The sequence below is a fragment of the Talpa occidentalis genome, unplaced genomic scaffold (assembly GCF_014898055.3).
Source record: "Talpa occidentalis isolate TD23 unplaced genomic scaffold, MPIMG_talOcc4v2.1 talOcc4.14, whole genome shotgun sequence".
Lineage (NCBI taxonomy): Eukaryota > Metazoa > Chordata > Mammalia > Eulipotyphla > Talpidae > Talpa > Talpa occidentalis.
Window position 1 is genome coordinate 64,625,546 of NW_023601433.1, and position 22,043 is coordinate 64,647,588.

General features: G+C 37.6%; 1 protein-coding gene across 1 annotated transcript in view; it reads right to left on the reverse strand.

Moving 5' to 3' along the window:
• Positions 1–22,043, reverse strand: part of ST8SIA6 (ST8 alpha-N-acetyl-neuraminide alpha-2,8-sialyltransferase 6) — a 125,169-nt gene that overhangs the window by 98,463 nt on the left and 4,663 nt on the right. The window contains exons 2-3 of the mRNA XM_037509840.2: positions 15,446–15,501; positions 6,571–6,669 (exon numbers count right to left, since the gene is read on the reverse strand). Coding sequence (XP_037365737.1) covers positions 6,571–6,669; positions 15,446–15,501 — 155 coding nt within the window. The remainder of the gene's footprint in view (positions 1–6,570; positions 6,670–15,445; positions 15,502–22,043) is intronic.

Genomic DNA, 22,043 nt, shown 5'->3' on the forward strand with positions numbered 1-22,043 from the left:
TTCTCATCTGATAGATGCACTACGAAACAGAATCTTTCAGCCCCAGGTGGAGACTGAATGGAGTTATCAGGAATCCTGTCTAATGAGTAAAATGCTAGAGAGGCCTTCTTATTTGTGGATATCTAAATGAAAATCAAGCCAAAGAAATCACAAAACTTATGAAAAGATTCTCTAACATAAGATGCAGATAAAAGTATACTCTTGAAAATATTTACTACAAGAACAGGAGAAATCTTTTAGAGAGCATTTCTTTGTGTTCTCAATAAAGTACAAGAAAATATAAACTAAAAAATGGAAGATGAGACTTAAAAGGTTATTTAGATGCTTTCTAAGATGCAAACCAAAGTGATACGCTGTAGGCTGAAAGAAGAAAAAAGATTATAAAGAATAAAATGCTATCAATTTACTGTTTTAGACAGGGCAATACAAAGGATTGAAACTACAGAAAATAGTTCAGTAATATAAGGGGCAAATATGGGAAATGAACCCAGAGGAGGAAGAAAAAGGCCAAAGAGAAAACTAAAAGCAGAAAGAACAATAAAGTTGTTTACATGGGAAGGGGATGTAGGGACGATAAACAGCTATGGAAAAGAGAAATGAATTTATAGAAGATGGAAAATGAAGACTCACTTCAAAAGTGCAACTACAATACGTGCAACCCATCACATAATCAAAGATATAATACATTTTTTTTATTTAGTTGTAACCAAGCCAGAGGATTAAAAAGGCTTACCAACAAAATTAATCAAAAGAGGTCACTGCATAAACATATCACTGTGAATTTTAAGAATGCTAAGTGTAAATTAAAAATTCTATCAGGATTCAGTAAGACAAATAATCCAACAGGCTACTTTTGAAGAAATAAAAGTAAAATTGTTCTTATTTCTTTTTCAGAGCCCTTAATGTTAGAAAATGGAGGAGCAACATCATATAAAAATTTAAGACAAAAAAAGTTAGAACTGTGATACAACAATTCAGTATTTGTAAGAAAAATAAGATTTGTATCCTGAATATCTAAAGTTTCAGAAATACTATCATCTACATTCCAAGACTAAAAATATTAGAAGACATGCCAACAGGTCAAGAAAGCAATGGGAACAAAGGGAACTAAAGGACGGGAGAGCAGATCACTTAACGTGAAGCATCTTTTCAACGTCAGGCATTGAAAAGAAAATGCAAGTCATATTTTTCAATTTGTAAGCAAGAGCTTAAATCAAAATTTTAAAAAATCCTCAAAGGAGAACATATATAATAGAAGAGTAATAACTTAATAAAAAGTCCACCCCTTTTGACATATTCAAAAAGGACAAATAAATAGATTATGGTACATGCATATATTCAAACACCATGTTCTAAAAATTATATTGCAGAAAAATATTAATGTCATGAAGAAAATTTAAGATGTTAAAAACTATTAAAATAAGCAAAGAAAATTACTAGAAATGTGCATAAAAAGTAATGAAACAGCATTGAAGTGTTAAAATCATAGTGTTAAAGGTAGTTATCATTTTCTTGGTATTCCTCTAAAAAGATGCAATAAAATCTCTATAATAACACTCCTTATAACATTGTGAGTTGTGATATAAGACAATTGACTAATGTTTGCCCTCCACAAGCACCAATTCTCAAATATGTACAAGTCAAACTTTACTGCAGGGTAAAAGGGAGGGAAAAGAAAGACTGTGAAAGAAAATAGCAGACAAACCTCTCTAAGAAAGCAGAGAAGTAGAGGTGGGCTCTCATATCTGTGGTCAACTCATAATCCAATTATCTCAGATGGTCAATCAAATAGCCACCAAATAATTAAGACACCAAAAAAAAAAAGAAGAAGAAGAAGATAAAGAAGAAAGAAAAAGAAAAAGCTGCTACTATCAGAAAGTTCCAGGCAGTCAAAGGATCCCTATTGTCACTATGGACACTGCCACTATTAATGTGAAACCACAACCAGGACTTAGGATATTCCCATGGAAAAATTCTAGAACTTTAAAGCAATTACATTAACTGACTTTCTCTAGTTACATTGTCATCAATCTCACAATAATGCAACCTCTTACTTCTAATGATTGAATATTTGGGAACTCAATCTATGACATTATGATGTGATTTTATTGAGTTTCTTTTATAATCAAAATTTAATATTTAAGGAAAAAGCCAACTCCTTGGAAATTTAAAAGTCATCTTCTAAGTATTTATGGAGATAAATTTTTTTAAGTGTAGGGTCTCCGTGGTGGTACAAGGGGTTAAGTCACAGCACTATGAAGCTGTCCACACCCTCTGCAGCATAAGTTGATCCCCAACCAGGGAGGTGACCCACATGGCGCAGCAGACCTCTCCTGCTTACCTGCTACTTGCCACAGCAGCATATTTCAGTCAGTCTGCCTGTTCTATTCCCCACTCTGCCTCTGGTGAATCTACTCATCCCCTATGCTTCTGGCTTATACCTAGTTCTCATATGCATAATATAAATGTAATCATAAATAATTTAAAATACATTTTTACAAATCAGAACACTATGTAGCCAAATTTAAGGAACAAGTCCAAAGCTGCATAAAAAGAAAATTCATAGTAAATATTTTTGTTACAAAGAAAAAGGGAAAACAAATAAACCAGGCATTTACTTGAAGGCATTAATTCGAAAAAATTATATTTTAAAAGATGAAAGTAACACAAAATCATAAGATGAAAACCAAATACCAGATGGATTCACTTATTTGTAGAAGAAACAAAACAGAGTCAGACAAAATCAAACCAATAACAAGTCCTAGAGATCTAATTATGGAATTGAGGCTGAGACAGGAAGAGAAAAACAAAGAAGGACTAGACTAGAGGGCTGAGGGTACCTTGGTGGTGGGTGTGGTATGGTAACATGCATCTGAAGAGGTGCAATGCTATACCCTTGAATCACATACAGTGTTTTAAACCAATGTTACCTCAATAATATTTTTTTTTAAAAAATACAAAAAAAAAAGAAAGGAAATCACACATGGAAATGTATCAGAACTGAGAAATAAATTCAAGAGCTGGTTGTTTGAAAATCAAGAAAACTGATGACTGACTTTAACAAAGCTTATTGGAAAGAGAAAGAATCCATTGTAATGGGAGCCATGTTTGGAAAATTTTTAGCATATTTATCTCTTTTGTCTTTCTGACTTTGACATGAATTTCCTGTAATTAGGCTGAAGCATCCTTTGGAGAAGTATTGAATAGATAGATTTTTTATTAAGAAAGAATGCAGAGAAAATATAAGGTAATGTTCAGCTTTAGACAAGCAAAATAGGCTTTGCTGTAGCTCTAAAGTTTTCCAAATTCCTCTCATTCCTCTCTTTAGCACATTAACCACTTCACCTAGAAAACACAACTCCTGGAGCTTTCCCAATCCTTCATTCTTGGTGTCCACAATCTACCATGAAGGCATTTGAGTCAGGATTGGAGGTTTGAGACAGGACAAAAGGAAACATGAGGCAGAGGGATGCCTGTATATTTCCAGCCTAGAGAAAGGGTAGAAACAAAAGAGAGGATGAGGCTAGCTCTGACTTGGAGAGAGAAAAATTAGGGTAACGTTAAGTTTAGTGGGGGCTTTGCTTCCTCTCCCAATTAGGACTCTGAAAATAGATCATCTCTTGGACAATTTCCATCTTGATGTTAACTTAGAACAGGATCACATTCACTTCCTGGGGTTAGTACAGGAGGTCTTGATATTTAGTTTCCTGAACCATCTTTAGTCCTTGGATGTTTATTGATTTTTTAAAGATTTATTTTTATTTGTTTATGCATACAAGAACTGGGGTACAGGCCAGAAGTGTGGGGAGGTGAGAGGATTCACCAGAGACAGAGTTGGGAGCAAAACAGGCAGATCTACTGAAATACACTGCTGAGGGGAGCAGCAGGTGTGAGAGGAGAGGGCTGCTGCGCCATGTGGGTTAGCTCCCTGGCCGGGGATCAAACTCATCCCACAGTGGCTGATGATAGCTTAATAGTTCTGAGATTTTAATCCCTGAGCCACCAGGGAGGCCCCACATGTTTAGATGGGTCCCAGAAATAGCTGGGAGACTATCTGTGCAGGTGTCTAACCAGAACTGAATGAGATAGCATTTTAGGTTGCACGGTGTTGCAGGGTGAAAATCAAAAAAAAAAAAAAAAAAAAGGAATCTCTACAGATCCCTAAAAGGTAGCAACAGTGGGAGCTCAGATGAGGTCAAGACCATGGAAGGGGAGTACTAGGAGGTAGACAGTCTGAGGAGAGAGAATAAGCCACAAGCTGCAGTTTTCAAAATTGGCTGTCAACAGGGTAAGCAGTCATCAGATGGCAAATGAACATCACCAATGAAATCAGAGGAGTCAAAGGTAGCAGGATCAAAAAGCCCAACTCTTGACTCTACAACTGCATCTAAGCTCCTGTCCTTCCACCTGGCTATCATCTTAGAGTAAGAAGGGATTGTGAAAGCAATCTGAAAGACAATTATTTCTCAAAATACGAAATACTACCAAAAACAGTTCCTTAAATTGTCTGTCACATCTGACTAAGTTTTAACCTGACTGGGAACACACACACACACACACACACACACTCACACCCCTTCTTGCCCAGCACTGATAAAGGCTACACAGCAGGAAGATGAAGAATTTTGGATTCTCGGCACACATAGCCTAGGTCTGAGTCTTGGCGCCATGATGTGTTAACTATAACATTGGGCAATTAACTCACCTCTCTGTGTCTCAGTTTCCTCCATTATAAAATAAGCATAATATTTTTTCTGATTAGGTCAGTTTGGCCCATAAGAAGGATTTAATAAGTACTGGCTATTTTTATTACTATTATCATTATATTATATTATATTATATTATATTATATTTTATATCAATCATATCATATTATCACTTGTATCTATTACCTGGAGTATGAGGTTCATGGAGGACAATCAACTCAACTATTTGAAAAGTTAATTACTATTTCTTTATATAATCAAATAGTATGGATTAAAATTTGCACCCCTGCTATAAAACAAAATCATAAATGATAAAAGTGATAAAAAGCAGAAAGAAATGTTTTTAAAAGAAATATTTTTAAACATATTTAAGATTTCTTTTAAAAAGCATAAAGGAATGGAATAAATATTACATATTGTAATAAAATGGACCACATGCTGAAAAATATATGTATTGCTTATATTAGCTCAAGCAGTACGCCCAGTAGAAAAGAATATGTCAAAAGAAACTGAAAAATTCATCAAAGAATTACTTCATAAAAGGCCTAGGACCAGATCATTTAATTAGCACATTTTTTCAAACTTTCCCCACAGAGCTACCCTAGAATGTGCACTGGGCCCAGAGGTTTGAAAAAGATGGAAAGTTCTCCACTCACTGGAAAGTTAGGCTAATATACACATAACTCTGCATAACATAAAACTTTTTTTTTAAGGTTTTGTTCCTCCAGGATTTCTCCGGGATAGAGGAAAAGAGACCACTTACAATATTGCAATACAATGCTGAGGGATAAAGCAGTACATTCTGCTGGACTCAACTCTTCCAGGAAGCAATCAGCCATAAGTATGTAGAACCCAAAGCATATGCTTTAACCTAACAATACAATTTCTGTCAGTCCATTTTGGAGAATTAATTTAGAATAAAGATAAAGATTTATTGCAAGGATGAAGGTGGAATGTAAAATCAAATCAAATGAAAATGGAAAGGTACATTCATTTGATGAAGTATGCAACAATCAAAAGCAATGTTTTGGGAAAAATTTAATGACATATATGTGCATATGAATGGGGGGCAGAATACAAATTACAAATATAGCTTTAAGTATATCTTAAAACATGTCTTCAGGAAGAATATAGACCCCCACTTTAATCGGATCTCTGAGTGGTGAGACTCTGGGAGTTTTGGGTTTTTTCCTAATATATTTCCCATGTTACCTGACTTTCTGCACTAAGCATGTTACTTTTATAATCAGAAAAAAAGATCAAAACCAAGTAATTATTTTACCTGGATAGTCTTCCGAGTTAGAAAGAAAAAAATTAAGTCTCCATACACTAAGATGAAAAACATTCTCAACACTGTGCACAGAATTGCATTCTCCCAAATGAGCATCTTACACCGGTGCACCTTAAAGCACAGAAAACAAAAGCAAGCCAACTAAATCCCTGAATAAAGACAGGCTGAGCTGCTTCTCTCCGGGGTTTTCAATAGCGCATTATCAAGAGGGGAACCCAGCACCCATTTTTTAAAGTACAGCTGCTTTACTATCTTCCTTGGTTGGAATAGCATCCAATGGAGGAATAGGCTTTAAAGGGAAGGTTGAGGGAGTGTGAGGCGTTTACATGCGCGCACGTGCACACCTTCCCACTTACACAAACACACACACACACACACACACACACACAGGCACACACACGCATACAAGCGCGCTCTCTCGCTCTCGCTCTCGCTCTCGCTCGCTCGCTCGCTCGCTCAAATCCACTTAATCGTGTGGTTCTAGCTCGAAGCAAGCCCTGCGGGCACAGCCACTCCGCTTCCCTGGTCCGAAGCCAGAGTCCCCTGCCGCCCACCGCCCGGGGCCACGGGTACCTGCTCCAGGTGCGCCATAGCGGGGTCGCCGGGCTCCGGAGCGTCCTCAGCGCTGCAGGGGTGCCATGAGTGGCTTCTTTGCCTTCCTCCACCAAGAGCCTGCACAGCCAGGAGGAAAACTAAGTTGTTACAGCTCGCGGGGAGCAGCTGTCTGGCAGGCTCAGCTTCGCGCTCTCAGCCTGGCCGGGACATCCTCGCGCGCCCTGGCTCCCGGGCAGCATCCTAAGCCCGGAGTTTGAAGAGGCTTCGGGCGGGAAGGAAGGAAAGGCACCGACCACAATGTGGGGAGCCCTGAACACTTACTCGGAACCCGACACCAAGTCCTGTTCCGCAGCTGCCCGCTGGAGCCCTAGCAACCCTAGCCAGACCCCCGGACACTTGGCCCCGCCCCGAGTGTCGCCTCTCCCACACCCTCCACCAGCCCTCCTAGCCTCCAGGACGCCCCATCCCACTCCACCCTCAGGCCGCTGCACCCCGTCGGCTTGTCTCGCTGCGGCCAAAAGTCTACGCGCCCAAGTCCAGCGAGCGGCCGGCTGGGCAGCTGGGGCGCGCCGCCGGGAGCCCGCGCGGACCCCGCGAGCCGGCTGGGGGTGTCTGGAACCGGCGGGTCGGCGGGAGTCCAGCGAGCGCGTTACCTGGAGCGGGCGGGCGCGTCGGCCGAGCCCCAGAGCAGACGCAGCAGCAGCAGCAGCAGCAGGCAGGCGAGCAGAACCAGCAGCGCGCCCCCCGGCCGCATCCTGAGCCACAGGCGCCGTCGCAGTCGCCGCCGCCCCGGCGAAGCGCAGCCAGAGCGGCCCCGACTGGCGGCCCCCGCCGCGGCAGCCACAGCCACGCACACTTCCAGGGCAGCCGCGGGGGGCGACCACGGCGCGCGGCGCGGCCCGCACTCTCGGGCGCCCCCGGCCCAGCCGGCGCGGCTTTGGGGCCAAAGCAGGAGCCGCGTCCTGGCTCTCCCGCCCGGCCCTGGCCCGCCGAACCGGGCTCCGGATGGCAGCGACGATGCGCGGCGCTCGCCGCCTCTTCTGCCCGAGGCGCCCCGAACTGCCGCGGGCTCTGGTGGCCGCGCTGCTGGCGCTGCCGCTGCCGCGCGGGGTCACCTGAAGGTTGGGGCTCCGGAGCTCGACTCCTGCTGATTGGATTCCAACTTTTGTACGCCCTCACCTTCTCCCGAGTGCCCGCGTGCTCTGCGCCCGAGCCCACGCCTCCCAACCAGGTACCGACAGCTCCGCGCGCGCGCCCCTGAGGCCGAGAGCCAGGACTTGGGGGGGCGGAAGCGAAGACGGAAAGGGCCCATGTCAAAAAGTTTTAAAACTGTTTAGTCGCTCTGCTGATCATCCCACGCATAAAGGCTGCTGGGAACTTGGCAGTTGTGTTCACTGTACCGAATAGAAGCCAATAACCTTTTGCTTACAGGCAGATTAGAGGGACAGCGAGTGGGGTCTGCAAACTACCTCCTACAGCCCCAATTCAGCCCCTGCCGTTTTTGTAAATAGTTATCTTGGAACCCCTCAATGCCCATTCCTTTGTATTATCAAAGGGCTATATAGGGTTGTCTTATCTAAAGCTGTTTTTAAGGTACAAGAGTTGAGTTGTGTAGGGGTGACAGAATCCTATGGCCCAAAATGCCTGAAGTATTTATTATCTGTCCCTTTTCAGAAAAGGTTCAAACCCCCTGGTCTAAATCATCTTGGTCTACATCAGATTCGTTTATCAGTAAGTATCTCGTTTATGGCAGGAGAGCGATCTCATGGCATAGTCTGACTTCCCAATTATTTGGGGAGTCTCTCATCTTTCAGTGCTGTCCTCACCTGGCCCACACAGTGCCCAAGGCCTCACTGTGCAATCGCTCTAGGTTTTGTCCCTAACTCTGGAAACGTTAGTAAAACCATAAATCTCATCATGGTTCTACGGGGCTCATTAAACTATTTCCTTTTGTAACTGCAAAAGCAACCTTTGGACCTAATCATCTTGCTAGCTCCTTTATAAAGGTACTGAGAAAAGGCTTAAACTTGAAAAGGTTTTTATCAGTCCATTTTCTCAAATAACAAAATATATTTCAACTAGAGTCTTCTAGGATATAAGGTACTAATCTGAAAGACCAGTGGAGGATCTAGGAGAAAGCCAGTAGGCTGAACTACTCAATAAAGTTGTTACTCAGTGATTTCCTCACAGAAAAAAATAGCATCTCAAGAAGAGAAATATAAGGCTGTGCAGCTCCTTTTTGCTAATTCTGCATTTATTTTAATTAAAAATTTTTGGTGGAAAATAAACTGAAACTTTAAACAAAGTAATTGCTAAATAGATATTTGGCCAATGAATAACATACTTTCTAACCAGTGTTATTTTCAGGACAAAAAGGTGCAAAAATCTGAAAATAAATGTGTCTGGAAATAGCATTTCCTTCCAAAGTGCAACTATTCCTGTTAAAATATGAACTAATCAATAAAAGTTAAAGTTGTTACCGGTACATAAGACTGACATGTTTACGGTCCAGATGATTATCTGAGTGTGGTGTGATACAGTAATGCAATATCAGACAGAGCTAAAATAATAAAGTGATTCATTTCTATCTGTCTGAAAGTTTAAGCATTCAGCTAGATAAGCAGGAGATGGCACAATTACCTGAAAATGAAAAAGTTGTGTAGATTTGGGGAAATAGTGTGAATATTTCCTCTCTTAGAACAGAAGAACTGAGCAGACAACTCAGACTGAAGTTGCTTTGCAGAAAAAGAAAGGGGCATTATTGTATCAGCCAGGAAGCTGCAATTTCACCTAATTTACTAAAGTTTAATATTTCAGCACAGCTGGGCTCAAGGCAATAGCAGAGGAGTCAGCCTTGCACTGGGCTCCCTAAACATCCTTGCTGAAAATGAAGTTACTTTTTATCAAGCCGGTGGCTATCAGCAGGGGATTCACAAAAGTCCATTTTAATTGGAAAACCAAGTGTAAATTTGGGAATTCTGAACCAAGTGTTAAAATTCGACAGGAAGGAAGCATAAGCTTTGTAACTGAAAAAGTGGGTTGTTAAAATATGAATTGCCTTGCTTATTTTTGAAAGATAAAAGAACCTGACAAAAACATGATTGCTTTGATATTATCAATCATAGCACCAACACTGGAAAAGTGTGCTTTTGATAACTTCATGTTAACATGTTTGACCAGCAACCCTAAAGATCTGTGCCATGCAGTAATGTGAGATATTGCTAAGACTTAGGATCAAAACAGAAACTCAGGCTGCTGTGCAAAACCTCCAGCTGATGCATGAACCTGCCTCTCGCAGCCAGTCTGCCCAGCATTGGCCTGTCATTCCTTTCATTTTGCCTTTGTTATACTTTATTTATCATCACAAATACCCTTATCATCATAAAATAACATTTTTTAAAAATGATTGGGACATTTTGATATATATAAACTGTCCAAGTAATTGAAATTCTCCCTGGATGTTGCAGTTTCTCATTTCTTGGTGTACAATTTTAAACATTTCAATATGCATGAATTTGTGAAGAATACCAGCTACCAAGTGTTATAATATTCCCTGGTGTACACCAGTAGGAACTCTCACTATAGGGGAAAGGTAGAAATTCTCTCAGAAACAAAGGAAATTTATGAACCTAAAATCACTTCCTTCATTTGGGTAATAAGTTTACCTTCTAGAAAGAATGGTTGCCATTGTCTCCAGACTACTTGATTGGTTTTAGGGTTTTGTAAAGGACTGCAGGACAATACCACATTTATAAATAGTAAACTATTCCTTGGGGAGAAAATTCATAATGATTGTATAGCCAAGGCTGCATATTCTCAATAAATCATGGGATAGAAATAAAAGTATAAATAACTTTAAAGCTCAACAACCCTCCATAGGGGTGTATTTTCAAATATGTTTTATTAGATGTTTTTGCCCATTTCTAATTGAATATAAAAAATTGAAGCAAGTTCATGTATAAAGTCTTTTAACTTAAAAGATACAATCAATACCTAGTAAATAACAAAATCAATTCTGGGGCCTCCCCGGTGGCGCAGCGGTTGAGCGCTGGGTTGCGAAGCTGCCCGCGGCCCAGTGCAGGTTCGATCCCCGGCTGCTCCCCGGCCACCGGAGGAGGGTCCCACATGGTGCGCAGACCTCTCCTGCCGCCCGCTGCTCCCCTCAGCAGTGTACTTCGGTCCTTCTGCCTGTTCTGCTCCCTGCTCTGGTGAATTCTCTCACCCTCCAGCGCTTCTGACTGTACCCAGTGCTTGTATAAATAAATAAATAAATCTTTAAAAAAAAAAAAAAGAACGGCTTTTATAAAAAAAAAAAAAAAATCAATTCTAAGAAAAGAGAGAAATGGAGGAATCACTTTACCTGACTTGGAAACTTTAAAGCAACAGTATTAAAAACAATATGGTATTGGCACAAAAACTGATACATGGATCAGTGGAACAAAATCAAAGGCCTAAAAATAAATCCACCCACATATCAGTATTAATCTATGATAAATCAGCTACAACCATACAGTAGAGAAAGGAGTATCTTTAATAAATGGTTCTGGGAAAACTGGAAGATCACCTATAAAAAAGAGATTGAATCACTCTCTGACTATATACACAAACATAAATTCCAAGTGAATTGAAGATTTAACTGTAAGACCTGAAATAAGAAAATATTTAGAAGACAAAATTGGTAATGGGTTCCATGACAGCAGTGATAAAGATGGTTTTTTTGAAGATTTGAGCTCTTTGGAAAGAGAAATAAAAATAAAAAACTTGGAGTATATCAAGTTAAAAAGCTCTTAAATGGCTGTATATATATATATATATATATATATAGAGAGAGAGAGAGAGAGAGAGAGAGAGAGATGTAATTAACAAGGGGTTAAGATCCAAGAAATATAAAAACGTATATAATTCAACAATAGAAAAACATCCCACCCAATTAATAAATGGGCAACAAATGTGAACAGACAATTTACCAAAGAGGATAGCCAGAACGTCAATAAATATGTGAAAAAATATTCAGCATCACTTCCAACAAGAGAGGTGCAGGAAAAAAACACAAAGATACCATCTTACACCCAGAAGAATGGCATAAGTTAAAAAAAAAACACCCTTGAAAACAAGTGCTGGGAAGGATGTAGAGAAAGAGGAGCCCTCTTATACCGATTGTGGGTGGAAATGTCAAATGGTGCAGCCATTATGGAAAGTGATCTTGATTCATCTGAAAAAACTGAAAATGGAAATACTGCCTTATCTAGTAATCCCACTCTTGGGCATCTACACAAAGACCATAAAACCATTAATGCAGGGCCTCCCCGGTGGCGCAGCGGTTGAGTGCTGGGTTGTGAAGCTGCCCGCGGCCTCTGCGGCACCGGTTCAATCCCCGGCTGCTCCCCGGCCACCGGAGGAGGGTCCCGCATGGCGCGCAGACCTCTCCTGCCGCCCGCTGCTCCCCTCAGCAGTGTACTTCGGTCCTTCTGCCTGCTCAGCTCCCCGCTCTGGCTCTGGTGAATTCTCTCACCCTCCCACGCTTCTGACTGTACCAGTGCATATATAAACAAACAAACAGACAAAACAAACAAATAAATAAATAAATAAACATGCCTCTATTAAAAAAAAAAAAAAAAAAACTATGTGCCATGAAATGTTTGTTGCACCACTGTTTACAATAACTAGGACATGGAAAAGCAGCCAAAATGCCCAACATTAGATGACTGGGTCAAAGCATGGCATACCCATACTATGGAATTCTATTCATCCAGAAGGAAAGTTGAAATGCACCATTTACAGCAAAATGGAGGGAATTTGAGGGAATTTTGTATAATAAAGAAAGTAAAAATGACAAAAACAAATACTAAATACTGAACATTTACATAATTTAGCATGATTTGACAAAGTAAAATATTCACAAAAGCCAGTGGACATTAATAGGGCTCTGAGGTTAAGAGGAGGTGTGGAGGGAGACAGGGAAGAGGGACCCTACAGTATGGAAAAAACCCACCTAGGATGATATACAAATACCATAGTGTCTTATATATATTAGAAATCCAACTTGCAGTATAACTCAAATTACAGAACAAAAAAAAGGTGATTGTTCACATTTTAAAGCAGATTTTTAATGTATAGAATACTCAAACTTCTAAAATTCCTGTCCCTGAAGTCCACTTGGAAGATCATAAAGGACTAAATGAGAAATGGATACCATTTATCCTGAAACTATAAACTCCCAGGAATGCCTGTTAAAGTGAACCTATTGGACAAGAATGCCAAGTTCAAGTCTCATCTCTCCTATTTATGATCTTAAATTTATGTGAGAAAAAATGAAAAATTTTTTGAAGGCTCCACTACTACCCAGTTTGGAATAACTAAGGCTGGGAGTAGATCACAACAAAAGTGACTAGCAACCTGTGCGGATGACCACAGTTGCAGATTTAAGAGAGATGATAACCAGTATTTCTGTTTCCAATGAGTCCATTCAAAAATTATGCCCTAGAGTTAATGCTAACCTTGAGAGGAGATGTTATAAGAGAATATTGTAGCTAAGTCAAAGAAAGGTGAGCACCTATCCTACATATTAAATAATCGAAAGGTCCTTGAGCCTTTGGTTTTTATACTAAAAGAGTATGTATGTCCCAGAGCATTTTACCTAATTGCAGAATTTGCAGGTCCAGGCAGAATTCCAGTTGTTTCAACAGATTTGGAGCTAGGAGTTCAGGGCAGAGTTCTCATATCCAAATCTGCCATATTTCTTTTCTCATCTTCTCTTCCCTATCCCTTTATTCCATACAATTTAAACTTTAAGTAGATAACCAAGTAACTGTTTCCAGTAGCAAATCCTTACTGCAAAACTAGGCTTCAGTAAGTAGGTAAATATAAAAAGATTTTTCTATTCACAACATTCATGGGAAGTAGCAGAAAATAATATGCAAAAGATCTACAAATTATTGATTAAGGAATGTAACCAATAAAAATGAAAATAAAATCTATAAATTGGAATAAGACTTATTCCAGGAAACAGAATATTTAAATAACAATCACTTTATACACCCCAGGAAATTAAATATATTATAAACTTTATGATGGAAGAACCCAAAGGAGAAATAGGAATTGAAAGCAGAGAGAGCAAAGCAATGTTATAAATTGATGGCTGATGATAGTGAAAAACAAAACAAAAAAATTGTAGAACTTACAACTGTCTTAGACATTTAAGGGACAGAATTAAGATGGCAGAAATCTGAATCAGTCATAGATTTGGGCTAATGACAATTGCAGAAAACACAAAGGGACAAGAAAAATACATTGATTAGGACAAGAACTGTATGTATCAAAGATAGTGGAAATATAGCATGTGCCTATTAGGTTTTTTTAAAATAAAAATGAAATATTAAAAATGTTTAACAAGTATAATAAGTATATGATAGAATAAAATGTTCCTGATATAAGTGAATCGGCAGCTATGTTGAGTTTCATTTTCCAAAGTCATTGTGTTCCAGAGAAATTTAATAGAAAACAACTAATGTTGTGATTTGTTATTTTGCAGAAATTATTCAAAGACAATGAAAGAATCCTAAACGCATCCAGACAAAAGAAACAGGTAAAAATTAATCTTGCTTCTGAATTTATTTCAATATAATTGGTTCAAAAAGGAACAAAATCATATTTACAGTATTTAGGGGCAGGAAATACGTGACCTCAAAATTCTGTACTCAGCTAGGACAGTTTTCATAAGTGAAAGCAAATAATTTTACATAGGAAATTTTCAAATATTTTAGGACTCAGAATAATAATACATCTTTGAAAAAATCATAAAACATGCATCAAAATAAGGAACTCACATGAAGAATTCTTTATTGTAACATACTCAGATGAGTAATAGGTTATTTTTATATTAGAATGGAATATAACTAATAGAATTCTACAATATAAATGTTACATTTTCTTTAAAAATTGCTACCTAAATATAAAATAAATTGGTGCAATAAATCTGGGAAAGAATGTACCAGTTCATGGAAAATAATGGAAAATAAATAAGAATAATGTTGGATGTTTTGAAAGTGCATTAATTTCCTCATCTTTCAGGGTGACTATATATGGTAAAATCATGAAAAGTTTATTAGCCAAAAAAATTTTTTTTCAAAAAATTTTCCAAAGAAGAGTGGAGGAGAAAGAAAGCTCAGACTTTCAGCTAAAGATAGAAAAACACATATTCCAGTAATATATGGATCTGTTACAAACACTTAGAAATGTTTTACAAAGTATAACAATAAAAAAAGTAATGTATAGCTAAGCTTTCAATAAAGAAAGGGAAAGTCCCAGCTCCAGAAATGAGGAATGAACTGAAGAAGAACATAAAGATAACAGTTAAGTGTGTGATCTGACCAGCAGTTCACCTGGAATATATTTTTTATCATCCTGATAACATAAAAGTTTGCTTTTAACATCTATGTAGTAAATGGAAGAAGAACACTGGGTTTCTGGTGAGACAGACTTAGAATTAAAATTTGTGCACAGAGATTTTTTTTATTGTTGCTAAAAACAAAGTATGTGAACTAGAAAAACAAAGATCCACACACCTGCACATTGACAATTATTTGTCTCTGCCTGAGTTCTAGGTGAAAGAATTTTAGTTTAAAATCTGCTTCATTTGAGTTTGAAATTCAGTTTTACCCTGCCCACGTGGGCCTGGAATGAATATAAATATTAGCTCACTACTAATGATGCCCTGTGGTATATGACAAGAAAGTGATAACTATTCTGGTGCCATAAAAATTTCAAAGAAAAAGAATGTCACTGAAAATGAGATAAAAATTTAAAAATATTTTGTAATTTACTTAGTATTTGCTCATCTGGGTGATATTGATGTTTCACATGGTGTTGACTGTGGTCTGGAGGTTTCACTCACCTATCTTGTCCTTTGATATAGATGGTTAAAAGGAAGAGTTCAGCTGAGACTGTCAACTATCATGCCAATATTTGAACTACATGAATTCTCTGGCATAGTGATCTCAGAGTAGGCAGACTTCTTTCATAGAGGCTCACAATTCTCAGTGAAAATGCTCTAAACTCCTAGGACAATCTGCAAAATTCTTATGATCTAGTTTGGAAATTCTAGAACATTATTTCCACCGCATTCTATATGTCATATAAGTCTCTGAGTCTAGCATATATTCGAAAGGAAATGAATTAGATTTCCTCTCTAAGAGAAACAACAATTTGTGGCTTTCTTAATCCAGTATCCAGGAGAGAATGGGGAAGAGGTAATATTTGAAGAGCTAGTGTCTGTAAACTTTCCAGAATTAATGTTTTGAAACCTTATATTTAAAAATGACACATACTGACCAAGGTGAATAAAAATACATCAAATTGTAAAGTAGTGCAGCCACTATGGAAAATTATATGGAAATATCTCAAAAAACAAAAAATAGAACAACCATATGTATATAATTTCTCTTCTGGGAATATATCCAAAGGAAATGAAAATATTGACTTAAAAAGATAGCTGTACCCCCATGTTGATTACAGCATTACTCACAATAGCCAAGATATGGGAAAAACCTAAGTGGCCATCAACCAATGTACGGACAAAGAAATTGTAGTATAAATACATTGGAATATCCAGTCATAAAAATGAAAAAATCCTGCTATTTGCAACAGCATAGAAAAGAACTTGAAGGCATTCTGCCAAATGACATGGACAGAGAAAGACAACTATTCTATGATTTCACATATGTGGAATCTAAACACACACACACACACACACACACACACATACACAACAACAACAACAACCACCTCATAGAAAAAAGAGAACAGTCCTACAGTTACCAGAGGTAGGAGGTAGGGAATTATAAGATGACCAAAACGTACAAACTTCCAGTTATAAGATAAATGCATACTAGAGATGTATACCTATAACATCACAATAGTTATCCCTGTTCTGTATTATATAGGAAAGTTAAGAGAGTAGATAGATCCTAAGAGTTCTCATCACAAGAAAATATTATTTTCTCCCTATGGTTTTTTATTATATTTACATAAGATAATGGATGCTAACAAAAGTTTCTATGGCAATCATTTCACAGTATGTGTAAGTAAAACCATGATGTTGTGTACCTTAAACAAGTACAGTGATATAGGTAAACTATACCTTAATCAAACTGGGAAAAAGCACAATCAAATCTACATGTGCTGTAATAAAACTGCAGAACCCCAAACACAAAGTCTTAGAAGCAGCCCAAGACAAAATAAATGTAACTTCCAAAGAAATGATAATTACATTACAAAATATTTCTCATCAGCAAAAAATGAACCCTAAAGTTAACTGAATCTTCAAAGTAGCAGGGGAAATAACTATCATTCTTAAATTTTATATCTGGCTAAATTATCAAGCCAAGGTAAGGATGAGGCAAAAAGTGCTTACAAAGACTGTTAGAAAGAAAAATTATAAACACAGGAGTAAAGAAATTGATCCCAGAAAAAAGGAATGAGATGGTAGGCAATAATAGCATGAGAGACAACAGGAGCTCTCAGTGTTAGAGCAGGTTAATTCCTTATCTTTTTCAGGATGTCGGTAGAATAGTAATTAGTTTGATACACAGTTAAGTCAAAAATGCTCATTGTAAATATTAAGATATCCACTGTAATAGATGAGGTGAGTGCTATGTTAATTAATTGACTGTGGGAATTCTTTCACATTGTATACCTAATTCAAGCCATTACATCTTACACTTTAAAGATGTTACAATATTATTTGTCAGTTGTACCTTAATAAAGCTGAAAAAAAAAAGACATCCACTATTATGTAAAATCATGATAGTTAAAGGAGAAAAGAGAATTTTAAAAATCTACCCATTCTATAGGAGACAGAAAAGGAGAGGATGGAGAAGTAAGAAGTGGTCAAAAATAAAGCACAAAATAAAATGGCATAAATAAATTTCAATATATCAATTATCATATGAATATAAATATACTGTTACAAAAGAAAGAATCTCAGAGTAGATTAAAATGATAAGAAAATATGAAAATAACATATTAAAAATTATATACAAAAGAAATGCTCATCAAAAGAAAGCTAAAACAATATTAGACAAAAAAGCCATGGAGGTAGAAAGTATTATTAGAAATAGAGGATCATTTTCATCTTAACACAAAGCACACCTCAGTAGGCAGAGACAAAAATCCTGACTCTGTGGAACAACTGATGACATAACTTCATATTACACAAAACAAATCTGATAGATTAAACTCAACTTTTTCTTGGGACAAAAAAAGTTGGGAAAAATGGACTAAAGAACACAATTTGAAAAACATTATTCTGAATTTAACATGCAGTGCTCTAAAAAAAATTGCCAAATTCTAGTTCACAAAACCCCAACAAATCCTGCAAAATGGATATTTAAAGATTGTGTTCTTTAATTACAAGCAGGAAAATTAGAGATCAGCAGAAAGATTAATAAAACTGTCCCCATACTTAAACACACTTTCAAATAATTCATAGATCAAAGAGATCATCTTAATTAAACTTATAAAATATTTAGACAGAACCAATAATAGTAAGCAGGAAAATGTACAGAAATGTACAGTCATTTTTTCTTTTTTAGTATCTCATTTTATTTTATATATTTTTAATTTTTTAAATTTTTTACATCATTGTTAATTTTTAAACAATATTTGCTTCCCCCTTACCCCCTCAGGTGTAGTCCCCATAGAGTTTCCTTCACCAATGCACCCGTGCACCATCACCTCAGTCCCCTGTGCTCCTCCTTTCCTTCCTCTGATCCCTCTCCCTCCTCCTCCCCTGAAGTATGTCTCTGATATATAATTGTCCGTTTTTGCTTTGTTGTGTTTTGTACTGTTATTTTTTTTACACTGCTGTCTTATTTGGTTCCCCTATATTCCTGCTATAAGTGAAACCATCTGATATTTTTCTTTTTCCTTCTGGCTTATTACACTGAGCATAATTCCTTCTAGCTCTATCCACGTTGCTGCAAATGGCATGAGTTTATCTTTTTTGATTGCTGAATAATATTCCATTGTGTATATATACCACATCTTCTTGATCCAGTCATCTATTTTTGGGCATTTGGGTTGTTTCCAGGTTTTACCTATTGCAAATAGTGCTGCAATAAACATAGGTGCACAGGTCTTCTTTTGAATCATTGTTTTTGTGTCCTTTGGGTCCTTTTGTGTCCCTAGTAGTGGAATTGCTGGGTCATATGATAGCTCCATTTTTAGTAGACTGAGGAACCTCCAGACAGCTTTCCATAATGGTTGAGCCAGTTTGCACTCCCACCAGCAATGTAGGAGAGTTCCTTTTACACCACATCCTCACCAACATTTGTTGTTGTTTTTTTGACATGTACCATTCTTACTGGTGTAAGGTGGTATCTCAATGTGGTTTTAATTTGTATTTCCCTGATAAGTAATGTTGAACATTTTTTCATATGCCTGTTGGCCACTTGCATTTCCTCTTTGGAGAAATGTCTGTTAAGTTCTTCTGCCCATTTCTTGACTAGATTGTTTATTTTGTTTTTTGTTGAGTGCTGTGAGTTCTGTGTATATCTTTGTGATCAGTCCCTTATCCAGTCCTTTGATTGGAGTGCAAAGATTTTTTTCCCAATCATTGGGGTGTCTGTTTTGGTTAATGTCTCTTTCACTGTGCAGAAGCTTTTCAGTTTGATGTAATCCCAGGTGTTTATCTTTTCCACAACTTTCTTTGCTTGGGGTGATGAGTCTTCAAAGATGTTATTGTGATGTATGTCTTGTAGTGTTTTACCTATATTTTCTTCTATACATTTTATGGTTTCAAGTCTTATGTCCAGTTCTTTTATCCATTTTGAGTTGATTTTTTTTGCATAATGAAAGGTAGTGGTCTAGCTTCATTTTTTTGCATGTGGTGGTCCAGTTTTCTCAGCACCATTTATTGAACAAACTGTCCATGTTCCATTGCATTTTCTTTGCTCCTTTGTCAAAGATCAGTTGTCCATATAAGTGTGGTTTTATTTCTGGGGACTCTATTCGTTCCATTGGTCTGTGTGTTTATTTTTGTTCCAATACCAAACTGTTTTTATTATTTTGTCTTTGTAGTATAGCTTGAAGTTTGGAAGTATGATACCTCCATTCTCCTTTGTTTTCATCAGTAGAACTTTGGCTATTCGCATCATCAGGCTCTGAGAGTGGATGGGCCATGCAAATGGGAGTAAGAAGGGAAACAAGGGGTGGAGCAAGACCCCATTCGGGAACTGAGAGCCAGGCATGGGATCCAGGGCATGGTAAGCACCACGGTGGGCACTGCACAGGGTGACAGCAGTCATTTTGGATCTGAGACCTTGAGATTGAGAACTAGAGCACAGAATTCAGGATACAGGATCCACACAGGCACAGCACCCGGCAGACACAGCACCCAGCATGAGCAATAGCCTCTGTGTGAAGGTGCTCCCCTCCCCCTTTCTGTTTCTCAGCGAACTACAGGGGAAAAGCACAGGTCCCCAAGTATAGGTCTCTATCGCCACCTAGTGATTAGCGCAAAATCACCAACTAACTGATTCCCTGCTGGAACTGAGAAAATGAGACCTTAAGAAAGGAAATAAAAGAAAAGGAGGAGACTAAAAGATTACTGGAGGAGACAAAGAGCTCTTGGAAAAGCACTGAAAACAGAACCGAGGAAAAGGAAGAATGGATCAATACTCTTGAAGATACAGAAATAAAAAGAACCAAAAGAGAAAAAGAGAGAGAAGTGCAAAGGAAGAAGAATGAAAATACCCTTAGACAATTATTAGAATCTATAAGTGGAAAAATAAGAGTTATAGGCATTCCGGAAGGTGAGGAGAGAGACAAAGGAACTGAGAAATTGTTCAAGGAGATAATTGAAGAAAACTTCCCAAGCATGAAAAAGGAGACAAATATAGACATTCAAGAAGTGAGAAGAAAACCTAATTACCACAATGAAAACTACAGCAAGACACCTAATCGTAAAGCTTGCAAGAGTCCAAGGCAAAGAAAAAATAATGAAACTGGCAAGGGGAAAGAAACAGATAACTTATAAGGGAAAATCAAGCAGGTTAACCTCAGACTTCTCTGAAGAAACACTATGGGCAAGAAGAGAATGGAGTAACATATTCAACAAACTTCAAGATAGCAAATGCCAACCATGAATACTTTACCCTGCAAAGCTCTCTTTCCTCTATGAAGAAAAAATATGGACCTTCTCAGACAAACAGAAATTCATTACAACTAAATCCCTACTCCAAAAAATTCTACAAGAAGTCCAAAAGCCAAAATCAACAGAGGAATGATCAAGAAGAACAGAATTAAGCAAGGAATAAAATCACAAAAAAAGACAAACAAAATGGCAAATACAGATGCCAACATATCAATATTAACTCTAAATGTAAATGGACTAAACTCATCAATAAAAAAGACACAGAGTAGCATGTGCTGTATTAAAAAAACAAAATCCAACCTTCTGCTGTCTCCAGGAAACACATTTAACCACAAAAGATAAACACAGACTGAAAGTAAAAGTTTGGAAAACAATCCTACAAACAAATGGACCAAAAAAGAGAGCAGGAGCAGCTATACTTAGATGAAACAGGCTTCAAATTAAAGAAAGTAAAAAGATACATAGATGGACACTACATTATGATCAAAGGGATAATACATCAGGAAGATATAACACTCATCAACATATACTCACCAAATGAAGGAGCGCCAAAATATATTAGACAGTTATTATCAGCTCTGAAAATGGACATTAAAGAAAATACATATACAGTGGGAAACTTCAACACTGCACTCTAACCAATGGACAGATCACCGAGACAAAAAATAAATAAAGACACTAGAGCCCTAAATAAAGACATAGAACTCATGGACTTAACAGAAATCTATAGGACACTGCACCCAAAAAAAAATCCGAGTACACATTTTTCTCAAGCTTGCATGGATCACTCTCCAGAATCGATCACATACTGGGTCAGAAGACAAACATCGACAGATACATGAAGATCAAAATCATTCCAACTATCTTTTCCAATCATAAAAGCATCAAACTAGAACTAAATCACAAAAAGAAAATAAGGAACCCTCCCACTTCATGGAGATGGAGATCCATGCTACTGGAAGACCACTGGACTAATGAGAAGATCAAAGAAGAATTAAAAAATACTTTGAGTTGAACAACAAGGAGGACACCACTTTCCAGAATGTATGGGATGCAGCAGTAATAAGAGGAAAATATATAGCAATGCAGGCTCACATCAAGAAACAAGAAAGAACTCAAAGAAACAACCTAATCTCACATCTCAAAGAGCTAGAAAAAGAACAACAACAACAAAAAAAAAAACCCTAAAGCCAGTAGAAGAAAGGAAATAATAAAAAATCAAAGCAGAAATAAATGAAATAGAAATTAAAAAAAAAATCCAAAAGATCAATGAAACCAAAAGTTGGTTCTTTGAAAAAATAAACAAAATAGACAAACCTCTAGCCAGGCTCACAAAGAA